Source organism: Perna viridis, chromosome 1 (assembly GCF_037379345.1).
Source record: "Perna viridis isolate PV_CMFRI_1.1 ecotype Kerala chromosome 1, ASM3737934v1, whole genome shotgun sequence".
Taxonomy (NCBI): Eukaryota; Metazoa; Mollusca; class Bivalvia; order Mytilida; family Mytilidae; genus Perna; species Perna viridis.
Window position 1 is genome coordinate 51,797,732 of NC_142445.1, and position 14,626 is coordinate 51,812,357.

At 33.8% G+C, this 14,626-nt stretch overlaps 1 protein-coding gene across 7 annotated transcripts; it reads left to right on the forward strand.

Annotated features, from left to right (window-relative positions):
- The first annotated feature begins 59 nt into the window (after positions 1-59).
- On the forward strand, positions 60-7,432 carry LOC148629281 (uncharacterized). 7 transcript variants are annotated; one of them, XM_088547369.1, is made up of 8 exons: positions 60-153; positions 1,797-3,497; positions 4,194-4,327; positions 4,818-4,954; positions 5,329-5,486; positions 5,818-5,934; positions 6,576-6,765; positions 7,278-7,432. In XM_088547369.1, the coding sequence occupies exons 2-7, from the start codon at positions 2,165-2,167 to the stop codon at positions 6,758-6,760; spliced, it is 2,064 nt and encodes a 687-aa protein (XP_088403495.1). In that variant the 5' UTR covers positions 60-153; positions 1,797-2,164; the 3' UTR covers positions 6,761-6,765; positions 7,278-7,432. The 7 variants fall into 7 exon arrangements, with proteins under 7 accessions (XP_088403495.1, XP_088403488.1, XP_088403489.1 ...); XM_088547362.1 differs by having other exon boundaries at positions 6,576-6,722; XM_088547363.1 differs by having other exon boundaries at positions 94-153; positions 2,064-3,497; positions 6,576-6,722.
- Positions 7,433-14,626: the final 7,194 nt, after the last annotated feature.

The following is a 14,626-nucleotide window of genomic DNA, read 5'->3' on the forward strand; positions in this document are numbered from 1 at the left end:
TTAGTTTTTTGCTTTAAATTGACGAATGAGAAAATTTGTACTTTACTACGCTAAAAAGCACGGAATTTAACTTGTCCGCTCCACACTCAGTTTACACATTTACTCTATCCCTTATTGTAAACAAACTTAATTTGTTATAAGTTGTAAGTTTTTGTAAGTATTTGCTCTATTTTCTGAATACAAACGTAAAAACTGTGGAAAATGATGTTCGACTTTCAGCCGCAGATCAAACTTTACCATATAGACCTGTAATTTAATTTAATTGCGGAGTACTTGAGTCGTCTAATTTGAGACGAGTTATTACATTTCGAGTTACATTGTATCTCATGAAGCGACAAGACGCTGGATTTACATATATCACGAAATTAGAAATTTATATGACAGTGTATGTTAACTAGGAACACTATCACGTTGATGTTGCATGCAAACACAATGTATGAATAATGATGAACTGCGCTTCGAGAATTTTAGGGTTCCATTATTTCAGGCCTTTTTCAAATGCAGGTGTTTTTTATACGACCGCAAAAAATGTAGCCGTATAATAGTATCATGCCGTCATCGTCGTCGTTATCGTCCGTTCATGTCCTTACAATAACTTGAGTATATTTTAGTGTATATAGAACTTTATTAATGATCATACCACAAGAATGGAAGCTTGGGATTTTGAGGGTTGTGACGCAACCCGTTTAGGATTAGGGACCAAAAGGGGCCTAAAACAAGAAATTTAAATTAGGAGCAAAAAAGATCAGAAACAAGTATTTTCGCAGTGCCGGGACAATAATATATCTTGATTAAATGTGAATGGATCTCTTTGAAATTGTAGTACTTTAGGTGCCGTACACAAAATAATCCATGGGATTGAGTTTGGATGCTGTGACTTGAACTGATAAGGATTGAGGAGCAAATAAAAATCACCAAGCATTTTCCTCATGTATTTGTACAGAAAAATGTAAAAGGGGGAAAATGGGTAATAAGTTTGACAAACAGAAAGTTGAGCCTTCGTGTACACCAAAAGTTACAATTAATTCATCAGTGAATCCACAGAAGCATCACAGAAAAGTAGGAGAGGGATTGTTTATAAAACACAAAAGTTGGATCCACTTGAAAATGTTCCAGATGTGCTTATCCTCAATGGAAGGCTTGGATTGGCTTTAGGGATTCTGCTTATTGAGAAATAAGTATCAAATTCTTTAATATTTTTCCTGTGTCAATCAAAATTCCAGAGCAGTATCAAGCTTGAATGTAGTGTCCATACTTGCCTCGACTGTTCATTATTCGACTTCTGTGCTTGTATCAAGCTGTGCCTTGCGAAGCATTTTATCAAAATCTGAAATGTTCAACCTTCCTCTGTAATCTGGAGAAACATAAAGTGACGAAATTTTGTAAGTAGTAATGTTTGTATGAGTAATTTTTAATGTTTCTATGTGTATTTTACATCTTAGATTTACCTTTTTATGTACCGTTTTATATGTAAATAGCTTTTTGTTTTAATTTCATTATTTTATGAAGACTGATTTTGCTTTTAATATTTTCATTTTGTTAAATGTTCTTGCCGTGATATGGCCCTAGTCGCCGGAATGGCATTAAAACCAACAATCAATCAATCAAGAATAATTTTGCATGGTAACTGCAAAAATAACAACTGTGGAACTACAAATATACGTGTATAATCGTGGGTTGCACTATTTAGGGAACACATCACACTAGCTACAATGAAACAGAACCCAGCTCACTTGGTTCTGTATACACCTGAGCTAAAAGAGCACATTATTTACATCTTGTCTTTTATGTAATAGGACTACAGAAGTGTTAAAGAAGAAATCCTAAAGGACTACTGAAAAAGAACAAATCACACACAAAAATGAGCAGAATGTACCTCAGTGAAATCAGTGATTAATTCAAATGGCCATGAAGGGTTAGCAATTTGTGCTTCTTGCCGGACGCCGTCCTTGAATGTTATGGCATACCAGTATTAGAGTCACACGGAACTATTTAATCATGCACTTGTGTGATTTTTTTTTAAATTGTGAGAATACATTTACTAGTGGAATTTTTTATTACAGGAAATTAGCAATGAAGACCTCGCAAATGGTTATGTTAAAACGTTATACATGACTGTTCAGGAGTGACTGTGTCCCATTACTTGTTATCGTACTTTAGTTATATGAGGGTCTTAATAAGTCTTGTGATTCAGTCAAGACCTCGCTTTATGCAATTCTCAACAATGAGCGCAAAGAAGCCTCCGATATCCGCTGTAAAAACCCGTCCACTACCAACTAAGGCTGTTATCAAATCGGAGAAGACGCGCTTGATTCATATTTCCACGGCAACCAGCAATAAACAAGAAAAGAACACATTTCCAGTTGGGACATCTAACGATTGTAAACACGATATAATCGAAAAGAATAAAATACCCGACCCTTACCTAAAAATTGGTGCATCCAAAGGTTTAGCGAAAGCTATGACTGTAAAAACTGGTACATCCAAAGGTTTAGCGAAAGCTGTGACTGTAAAAACTGGTGCCTCCAAAGGTTCAGCGAAAGCTACGAATGAAAAAACTAGTGCCTCCAAAGGTTCAGCGAAAGCTATGACTGTAAAAAATGAAGATAATATACCTGTCACATGCGTGACCAGTATGTCGGAGTTGTCCGTGAAAACGATCCGAGATGGTTCCGAAAAAAATCACAGCAAACCTGACAAATCTTTCGAGATGACCCGTTCAGACAGTATTGGAATAGAAACTTACAAAACCAATTCAAACAGCTCAGAGAGAGCATTGATGTCAAAGTGGAAACCTGTACATAAGTCAATAACTGTCCTTCCTACAGATCTATTAGACAAGGTTACAATGATTGTACGATTGGCATATGAAAACAACGAAGTTATATCCTTCAATAGATACTTTAATGGTTACCAAGACAAAACCGATAGTAATTCGCAATCATCAAGAAAGTCTGAAAGGGGGAAATTGGGTGAAAAGTTGGATAAAAATAAAGTAAAGCCTACATGTACAACAAAAGCTACAGTTGTTTCATCAAATTTGCCGGTCCCTGCTTCAAAATCAACGAAAAGAGCTCTTGAAAGAAAACAATTTTCAAATGAAACTGCTGATCAGGGAAGCCCTTTAAGGACGAAATTCACAGAAGCATCACAGAAAAGTAGGAATGGAGTTGTTAATAAAACACGAGAGCTACTAATGAATGATAGTAAAAAGAATAATAAATGTCAAAAGAGTCAAACTTCGAAGAATGGTAGAAATTCACCAACTAAAATAAATAGCACAACAAATACAAATTCCAAAATGGCGGGAAAGACTAGAGGATTGCAAAGGAACGTAAACGAACGAAAACCTGTGAAACAATTATCAAAACTCGAGCTTAGCGCAAGAAAAGACACCAATTTACATCAAGACTTCTTGTCGTTGATTACTCCAGACGTGTTGAATGAATCAGAACATCCCGATAAAGACTTCTTCTACTTGGAAGAATTATTTAATGGTAAATATTTTATTTATATGGCACACTAGACAGTTTTTTAAAACTTATTTGAAACACAATATTAGTATACTCAAGAAGAACTATTTTCTTTAAAAATCAGCTTTAAAATACCGATTTATTTACCGGAAGCGTTAGCAGTGGGATAATTCAAATACATCAAAATCTAAAAACATGGCTTGAACGCGAAAACAGGAAACAAGCGGGAGTGACAAATATGAAAAGGATATTTGTCACATTTTGTACGCAATCGCATGATTTTTTTTTCAATTTCTGTTATATTTTAAACTTTTCATTTTGCTAACTGCGTATATACATAATGATTGCAATATATACAAAATAATGCCATGATTCGTCTAAAAAGATTCACAGAGAAATGATTGCGTACTTCACTGAAAAATGAGTATTTTTCTTTGAATATATGATCATAATTACAATGTAAAACAAGCCGAGAAGCCAATGAATAGATGATATGTGACGATCAATTTCGCGCCTGCAAAATGATTTTATTTATTTGTAGTGACGTTACGTTCGCTTAGAGTAATCGCTATGTGGCATTCACGTACCTAACCTTTATTTTGCTGGAAGAACAGAAAAGCCATTTTTGCAGCAATAATCTAGGTCCATTTTCTTTGGTTTTATTTCATATCAATTCAATAATAATGTTCACAAACAATTATTCTAAAAATTTAAATCTAGGAACTTTGGACAAGAAGTATGAGAGAAGACGGAAAAGAGATATAAAATCACGGAGACGGGATAAAAACGATGAAAAGCGCGAGGCGAGAAAACGTCCAAACTATTTTGTAGCAATACAGATTACCAATCCAGAGGTAATTCATCACTATCAAACTACTAAGTATTTTAAATAATTCATTGCTTTGTTTTTGTTGTTCTTAAATGAACTTGATACTTCTTTTGATTTCTGTCTGTTCTCCTTTTTTTCTCATAGATAGCTATATTTGTATTAGACACAGGGTGATGTTTGGCTTGGTTCATATATAGAGCATCATCAAGTTCTCTTGATGATTTTTGCTAAACAATCTGCACAATCACCACTTTGATATACTATGCATTATGGTCTGTCGTTGACCTTGTTTGTCATTGAATCCGTTGGACCCAGCTTGGCTTGGCAAAAAAATCTAATGTTCCCTTGCTTGTACAAGAACATCATTGTACCTTTATCTATATACAGTATCATCATGTAATCTTGAAGAGTAAACTGAATCAATCAGTCATTAACAGTGAATTTATATCAATACAAAGATGTACATAGAACAATTAAAAATTTATTTGAGTATTTTTTTATACTATCACTTCCAGATTATCAGAGGTGTAGGTAAAGTACAAACGATGATGTGTGAAGCAAACAACGATTTAAAATCTGCCATGATATCTCTGCCTAAACTGCATCTTACTGTAAGGGTAGCATGTTTAGAAAATGAAGAACATATTGCAAGGTAAAAACTAGGAAAAATATTGCACAAACGACATTAATTGTTTAGGATCACCTACATAAAAAGTCTTTTTTTAAAATTAGAAATTGAACAATTCCAGATGTTGAAATTTGAAAAATTGAAATGTAGACGAAACCAAAATAAGATCATTGGTTAAAAAAACGACTACCAAAACACTACTTGGAAAAGTACTGAAAGAAGCATCCATATAGAGAATTCGATGTCTATGAGTTTGAAAATACGAATTATTTATTTCAATTTGTTTTCACTTCCATGTTTACTTTTATTACCAACACCCAACCTTCTAAAGCTTTTTTACTGATACAATCATCATAAATTATATTGACAAGTCGTTATTCTTAGTGATAATATTTAAGAATGGTGAGAGCACTGAACCAGTGCACAGAGGTTTTCAACAACGAAAATAAAGATTTGGTAGTACTAGATGTGAAGGATGTAGACAACTTTAGGAATAATGTTGTCTTTGCCAGCGTTACTAAGGATGAAAATCTGTCTAGAATTAATAAACTATCAGGTTTGTTGTTTATTTGATACTGATTAAGGAAAAAAAAAGAGGTTCTGTTATGAAAACTGCATGGATTATCCTACTTAATTCTTCTTATGCACGAGAAGATTACTGATTCGGGATGTTGACATTTCCTTATGAAGACCTAGTATCATACCATTCGTTATATAACAACTTGCTAATTTTATTCTTATGTTTTGCTAGTGCTGTGTATAACAGTAACTTATTGTTTAAAACGTATTGACAGATGCATAGTAAAAACTATCTGTAAAAATGAAAGTGCTGTTTAAAGAGTATAAGCAAAACTTTGGAAAATTGATTGGGTTGTTTGAATTTTCAGAATTCTTACAAGAATGTTGTCAGAAGAACCATGTGCCACCATCTGATGGAAAAGGTTTTACACCACATATCACTATCGCTAAGCTTTCTAAAGTTAGCTTTCAAATTAAGAAGAAAGGTAATGCAATGAAAAAGTATAAATAATAGAGTTAAAACAGACAAAATAGCGTACAATGCTCAAAACTTCCTTTTACCATTCACTTAGGAAAGGGAAACTTATGTGAAAAAAAGGTAACGAATTTTTATTTTTTTTTGGGTTTATCAGTAGATAATAGTGAATTTAATGTGCTAGAAAAGATCTGAGATATCTATCTATCTATCTATATATATATATACAACGTCTCAGCATGTGACGACTCTATTCACTACACTGCTCCATCGGATCAAATTGATACAGGGAAGATACCTAAACGTATAGAAAGGTCTGATATATATATAAAAAGTTATAGATAAAACATAAATTTGAAAACTATTAGGGCGTTAGTATACTATCTAATGAAAACTGAACACATACTGTTATAATATTTGTTTTGCTTTTGACGACAAAGTTCCATGCTTATGACGTTGTACATGTACGCAAATGCTCACATATGTTTATCTTCGTCACGAGAACGGGGTTCTAGATGTACTATGTGTATGCATTGGTTGCTTTTTGTTGATTACGATTATTACATTTAATCCTAAATACTTGCTGTGTTTATTGAGGGAGAACTTATTCTTTCCTTTGTCCAATTTTAGCTATTCTTTTAAATATTTTAGTGAAGCAAATAGAGCCAGTAACGTATGCAGCATACAAAGAACATCACTTTGGAAAACAGCTCGTTACGGGGTTACAACTTTGTTCCATGTTTGAACCAAAAGACAAAGCGGGGTATTATCAAGTCAGGCACGTGTCCCCGTTGACCGGTAAGGTAGCAGCTTTATATTCAGCAACTAAATATTGAAAAATGTAAGAATTTAACCGATGTGTGTTTTCAACCTTTTGATGATACAAATTGTTGATGATAAGAAACAGTCTTGTTTTATATGTGTGTGTTTTCTTGCTGCCTTAGCTATTGAATTCAGTTGAACAGATTAATTAAAACATACTTAAGAAAAGTTGGAATATGAAGAATTCCATCGTGAAAACAAAATTGTAACCTTATTACATTTTTTTATATTTTACATACACATTCTAATAGTCAATGTTTAAAATAATAATAAAAAAAATTGTTGGGGAATACTTGTAAAATGTCCATATTTACAAAACAAAAGAATTTTCCTCGCAGAAGTGCATATTATGCATACATACTCTTCGATTACCTGGCAGTTAATTCGAACGAGTTTATTGTACTAATCGTTTTGCTTTAAAAGGATTTGTCTATATTATATATTTTTAGGTCGTTTTGTAATCATATGATACAAAACCTACAATTATTATGTATTTCAATATTAATACAATAACTAGTTCATATTTTTCAGGATCAAGAAACTTTTCTACACTGCCAGAATGTAGGTACACCATTGCTGATGTAGCTCATATTTTGGTCTCCAGTATTATGTCAGATGTACTTGTCAGTCTTCGAAAAATAGTTGTGAAATACCCAGAAATATGAATAAAAATACTTGAAATAGAAGTTTGTTTTAAATGTAAATATGTAACCTCAATAATTTGAAATAATTTTAAAGGTAGTATTTTAAGAACTTTGACTTTCCTTATTTCGTTGTCCCGAAGCTGTATATTTTCCCAGTTTTTAATGGAGTCCGAGTTGCTCAGTTACTTTTGTTACTTTGTGTGTAATATTTTAGTTACTTTATGTTCTTTGTTGTGTGTGTCTGTTTTTCTTGTCTGGTCTTTGTCCCAGGATTACATTCTTTTGATTTCCGCTAGAATCCTGGTTCCCTTGATTACTCTTTACCAATTTTCCATCAGTAGTAAAACAAATATTCACTAGTATAGTGTTTAACCCCTTTCGATTTTTGTATCGTTGTGCAGATAATACGACAATTGTATTAATGCAAAAAAAACCACCGTTAACCTTTGTATAATTAAAGTCTGATGAACCAAAAGACATATTTTATCTACACATTTAACTTTTTAGGCACCAGATATAAACAATTGAACGTTATATTTTACATTAGCAGAGTAGTCATGATGTCAGTTAGTTGCTCTTTCAGTATTCTGATTGTTTTGTTTTCATTTTTCTATATGGTGATCAGCGTCAATCATCTCACTTATTTCTTGATCTCGTGACAGTAAAACAATATTGAAAAAAGTTAAATAACCTCTTTAAATTCTAAAGAGGTTAATAGCATATCTTAAAAACTGAAAAAAATGAACAGTGAGAATGTTACAGAAGTCTTATTAAACTACATTTTTAGAATGATTATTGCAAGCAAGAAAAACTGCACAAATTTGTATAGTTTCCCTAATAAGATGTCATCACATCTGCTATCACTTACCACACTTCAGCCACGTAGTGACGGTATCTAATTCCTCCTTATAGTTCAAATCAATATTAGTAGTCCAGGGGAAATATCGAAAAAAAACAACCAAAGCGTCTGCTGTGGGATAATTAAAAAAAACTTGGGATGAACATAAGAACATTAACAAAGACAATCTGCATACACAATGCAACCAACCGAATAAAATAGATTACACATAAAAGCTGAAGATAAGGAAAACAAGACGTCACACAAAAACTAAAGCATTAGCAATATAAACTCCCACAAAATCTGGGAGTGACATCAGGTGCTCTGCGAGGGTAATCCTATTTTATTGTGAGCATAATCCGATAATAGTCTATGAACAATAATGCAGCTCCCCGACAGAGGTCTCGTCAAAACAATTCACGCTGTTTTGCAGGAAACAGTGATTTATTTTTGTTTAGCAAAATCTTGTAGTTTCACAGAAAATACCTTGTCATACTTCTAGCCACAAGAATGTTTTTTTTTTCACCAAATGTGCTTCTTCAGAAACTGCTGTCATAGCTCAATTTAAGATATGTCCAATATCCTTTTCCTGGTAAAAACAATCAAAATTACTGTATTACTCTGTAACACTTTTTTTTCACTTTTGAAACACACAGTATTTTGAATGACGGTTTTATAAATTGCCTGTAGACTTTTTAATTACAGCACATTGTCTGTTAAGATCGTCCGTTCTGTACTTTTTTAAATTATAGTATTTTTATTGTTCTTTATTTGACAAAGTGCACTTAAGCTCCCTTAAATCATGCATACTCGATTTATTTGACAAAATAAGATTGAGGAAAACCGAAGTATAGTTTCAACAATTATTTTCGAATAATCCATCAACCAAAAAAAAAAAAAAAAAAAAAGGAACAACCAACTAAAAACATAGAAAACTAAGTTTAAATGAATCATAAATTGGAAACAGTCAAAACACTGTATACCATGCATAAGGAAAGTGATATTTTTATCGAATGTGATTGTTTTTTTTTAAATATCAGTTGGCTCTACATGACACTTGTTCAGTGACATTATATGAGCAAGTTTACAGTTACTGCTAGCAAACTTACTTTACCATTACATCTGATTTCTGTCCCTTTTTTACAATTGACCTCTTTAAATTTGTTTTTCCTCCATTTTTATCTTGTTTTTTTGGTTTTATATTTACCTCTGGTCTTTGTATTTCAATGACTAGCATTAACGCATGTGAAATAAAATGGGAACGAAATCTAAATCAAATCGAATCATTTGCATTAGGGATACAACAGATGAAATGGATCAAAGAGTTTAGCTCGAGAAAAATTCTGTAAAGGTAAGTGTAACATGAAACGATACAAGAAGGGTTATTTGGAACTCGCTTCTTCACACACACACACGCACACGCACACACACACACACAGTTTTTTTTTATACCTACTCGTCTTGAATGCACCTTTTTACTTTTGATTCCAAAAGAAACAATCTTCAGAATACCTGTTTTAAAAATATCATTTCAAATTTCTGGAGGCCGTCTTTATATTTAGAATTTAGATCATTGGATATGATACACAAACAGGAAACATTTATAGCCAATATAACAATAGCATAAATGTGATGAATTTATTTGACAAAAATCCAAGACGGGAAAGGAGTCATGGCCATCGCCACTATACGTCACCTAAGTTACATGATGTCTCCATAGATGGTCTCCTTCCTTTCATACAAAAACCTCTTGGACTTCATCACATTAGAACTTTATTCTATATCTCTCACTCTACTACACTCCCTTTACAAAACAAGTCTTGACACTCCTGTTTCTGACCCTACCTCATCATTATACAGACTTGTTGCCATCATTTTGGATATTGGTTTCCACAGACTCTTTAAACCAGTTTGTGTGAAAAGTCAAGATGAAGAAAAACGATCATTTCTTCCACTACCGTTTGTCAACAAAGGTATAGATGCAATTAATTTGGCTAACATCCTCCATCACAAAAACGTTACCAACAAAATTCCCCCATATTTCAAAGACAAATCCATACCAATTATTTCATATACCTATACTTCACCCGTCGCATCCGAAATTTTCAATTATAAAATGCTATTGCAGAACCTCGAGATTGAGGACTTCAAGGCTAAACTACCTGACTGTTCTTGCAAAACCTCTCCATTCAAATATGGTCCGTCGTTACGGGAGATTTAACCATTATCGAAAACGAATCTCTGCGTACTATTCTTTCTAAAGGTCCCAAGTACCGTGAACCACGCTCCATAAATTGGAATTATAACTTTAAAGTTCTTATGGATGCCGTCGAGGACTATGCAAGAAAATGGAAAAAAACGAGAACAAGAAGACATTGATGCGCTGTCAGAGTGGTTAAAGGCTGTGAGGTCTTCAATTTTGAAACGAATGAAAGTTTTAAGTAGGTGATTGAATGCCAAGGCTACATCAGTTTTCAAAGACCCCGATGTAGCAAAAACATTGTCTATTATACATGACAAATATGTTGTCGTACCAGCAGACAAAGCCCAAAACAACGTTGTTTTTGTCTGCAAAACGTTTTATATCCAATGTTTATTATCAGAGGTAGACGTAGAAAATAATAGCAGTGATAAGACCTACATTGCTACCACTCTTTCCAAAGAAGAGATTGTGGAAAACCATAAATCTGTGCTATTCTCTTTTGGTCTCTCTACCAAGGACGATGATTGTGATTTACCGTCTATGTACTGGATTCCTGAACTTCACAAGAATCCATACAAACAACGTTTCATAGCTGGATCTGCAAAATGTACCACCAAACCTCTTTCAAAACTTTTAACTTCTATACTCCAAGTGTCAAAGAGGTTCTGCAGTCCTACCACAACACTTGTTACTCACGTAGTGGTATTAATTCAATGTGGATCCTGAAAAATTCGAAAGATCTTTTGGAGACATTCAGTTCAAGACTATTATCTAAATATAATAGCATTAAAACCTATGATTTTTCAACACTGTATACTTCTATTCCCCATACTCAGTTAAAATCCCGACTTAAAACATTATACATCGTTGTTTTTCCAAAAAAGATGGTATACCTAGATACAAATATATAGTTCTTGGTAGAGATTCCTCATACTTTGTAAGAAATAATTCCAAATCATCTTCCAAATATACAGAGGAAGATGTTTACCAAATGCTGGAATTTTTAATCGACAACATATGTGTCCAGTGTGGTGGACATGTTTTCAAGAAATGGTCGGCATTCCAATGGGAACAAATTGTGCTCCTTTACTTTCTGACCTATTCCTTCACTCTTATGAGGCTGACTTTATAGCTGATCTGATTCGAAAGAAAGAATATCGTTTGGCTAGATTTTTTAATCTCAGTTTCCGCTATGTAGATGACGTATTATCTTTAAACAATCCTAATTTCGGGGACTTGATACATCGCATCTACCCAAAAGAACTTGAGATAAAGGATACTAGAGACACTGTGAAGTCAGTCTCATATCTTGACCTACACTTAGAAATCGATGGTAAAGGAAAACTATTGACCAAACTTTACGACAAACGTGATGACTTTTCATTCAGAATTGTCAACTTTCCTTTCATCTGTGGCAACATCCCTTCGGCTCCTGCGTATGGAGTGTTCATATCACAACTCATACGTTATGCCAGAGTTTGCCGAAACTATGCAAACTTTTGGTATCGCGCTAGAACTATAACAAATAGGCTTCTAGAACAGGGTTATGTTGCTACAAGATTGAAGTCATCACTACAGAAGTTTTATGGTTGTCATCATGAACTCGTGGATCGTTACGGTATATCCATCAGCACCATGAAAACTGATTTATTCAACGGGTCATAGTTTTCCTTTCCTCGTTTGTCTAACCCGGACTTGACTTTTTATGAGCAACTCGGCGGGTGTTTCTAGAAAAGCAGAGGACGCTTACCCTATCGGTGCACCTGGTCCATGCTCCCAGTTTTTAGTGGAGTCCGAGTTGCTCATTTACTTTCGTTACTTTATGTTCTTTGTTGTATATGTCTGTTTTCCATGTCTGGTCTTTGTCCCTGGATTACATTCTTTTGATTACCCTATAACCTTGGTTCCCTTGATTACTCTTACAATAGATTATTTTCTTAAGCCATTCGTTCCGGTCAAATTATTTGGATAATATCTTGCATTTGGCAAACTGTATAGTATTTGACAAAATAAGACAAATGAAAACCGAAAGTAAATTATTGGTAACCGAAATTTTGAAAAATGCATTCCAATATACCATGCACAGAGAAAATAAACAAATAAAAATAATTGACATCACGTGGACGCACTATAAAAAAAATTGGTAAATCAAGTATTTGTGTACTCCGTCCCAAAGTGTCACTTTTATCTGAATATGATTGTTTCTCTAAATTTCATTCCTTTTGACAGATATGGAGTCGTTATTGCCATCTTTAAACGCAAGTAATTTGTAGAACAAATAGTTTAAGTACAAACTTATATCTAATATTCACGACGATTTTGTTTACTTTTTACATGCTCTTGCTCATAGCTTGCAAAATTTATGTATAAAAGTTTTGAAACATCCTTAATTATTTAAAAGTAAACTCGAAATATCTTTGTTACAGTCTTTTAAGAATACAAAGACCACATTAAACTTTTTATTCGATATAATGCGGGTCCGGGTGTCAAAAGAATTGACCCGCAGCAGCACGAAGCTTGTCGTAAAAGGCAACTAAAATGTGCTCAGAACTTTGGCCGGGAGCTAGAGTGTTCTACCCACAGAGCAACTGGATTGTGTGTGCCCCAGGTGGTGGAATGGGGTACCCCAGGCATGTTACATGCTGGGGTCGTCAGGCTATAACACGGAAAACCTGATTGCAAAAGAGTAATCAAGGGAACCAAGGTTATAGCGGTAATCAAAAGAAGGTAATCCAGGGATAAGGACCAGACATGGGAAACAGACATACACAACAAAGAACATAGAGTAACTAAAATCATACATACAAAGTAACAAAAGCAAATGAGCATCTCGGACTCCACTAAAAACTGCAAACCATAGTGGTGCAACATGTTTCATCATCATTTCATGTTCATTTTATCGTCCATTTCATGTTCATCGCTTGGATATAACTGGAATATTGCTGTTCGGGCGTTAAGCCCAAACAAACAATCAATCATTCGATATAATACGTTCATCATAACTGCGAGGACTGGATTGTCGTTCCATCATCATAACAAAACCTCCTTTTTGCAATTCACCATAAACTTAATCTAAATCGGTGCATTTGTTTCGTGTTACCACTTTACAATTCTTTCTTTTTAGCAGTTTACCCTACCGATGCAACCAGTGCATGCTCGTAGTTTTTAGTGGAGTCCATGTTGCTCATTAACTGGTCTTGGTCCAAGGACTATATTCATTTGATTTCCCCTAAAATCTTGTTTCTCCCGATTTCTATTTGTTATTTGTTGTTTCTGTCCGAATTGTTGTTAATTTGGGATCCAGATATTTAAAACTAGAGTGGGAGTTGATCTCCTCGTTTCAGATAAATAAGAGTTGCTGAAACGTAGAAATCACCCTGGAATACTTCGTATACTCCTATCAGTAATAGAGATTTAATCGTTAATAAATTAACTGTGGTAAATAGACAACTTTTAATGATGTGATACAATTAAGAATTAGACAGACACATATCAGTGGAATACATTCAATGCAAAAAAGTATTGCATAAATAAGTTAAATCACTAGCAATATATTAAATTAACATGAACTCCCTAAACCGGGAGTGACATCAAGTGCTCCGGAAGAATAAGCATGTCATACTCCGCCAGCTGCACCCCTCAAAAGTTAGAAATACTTGCTCGATATCAGTTACACATCTGTCTGTATTTGCAATTTTACTGAAGAGAAGAATATAATGAAATACGTCTTTAAAGAATCATAAAATCGAAAGTTTAAGTACGTTAAATAAGTTAAAATTTATCTGCCTATGAGTAAAGCAAAGTTGATCAATTCAAAATACGAATAAATGATGCAGAAAAACTTCGTGTTGCTAAGATATTGAACACTAAATATTTACACGACTTGTCTTAAATCATGACATATACACAGTTATTGATTATTTTCAAAAGTCATAAAAAATGGTGGTACATCTCACAGTGACATCTGTTCCACCATTTGTTGTTGTGAACTTTCTGTCTGGAAGTTGACTGCGGCTAACCGTTCTTACAGGAATATTTGTGATATATCCATTGGCCTCAAGTTTTCTGAACACCCAAAGTCTGCGATTATCCAGTGTGTAAAATTTTCCTCCGATTTGACAAACTCTTATCGTTGGTATTTTATCTATAACAAATGTATGTTTGACACAAGCATTATAAGTGCCATATATTGTGT

Bases quoted from the DNA above. Each gene is read 5' to 3' on its own strand.
- LOC148629281 (XM_088547362.1), top strand. From the start codon at position 2,165: ATGAGGGTCTTAATAAGTCTTGTGATTCAGTCAAGACCTCGCTTTATG. The intron at 4,955-5,328 runs GTAAAAACTAGG...ATAATATTTAAG, and splicing joins AATGAAGAACATATTGCAAG to AATGGTGAGAGCACTGAACC. The intron at 5,935-6,575 runs GTAATGCAATGA...TAAATATTTTAG, and splicing joins CTTTCAAATTAAGAAGAAAG to TGAAGCAAATAGAGCCAGTA.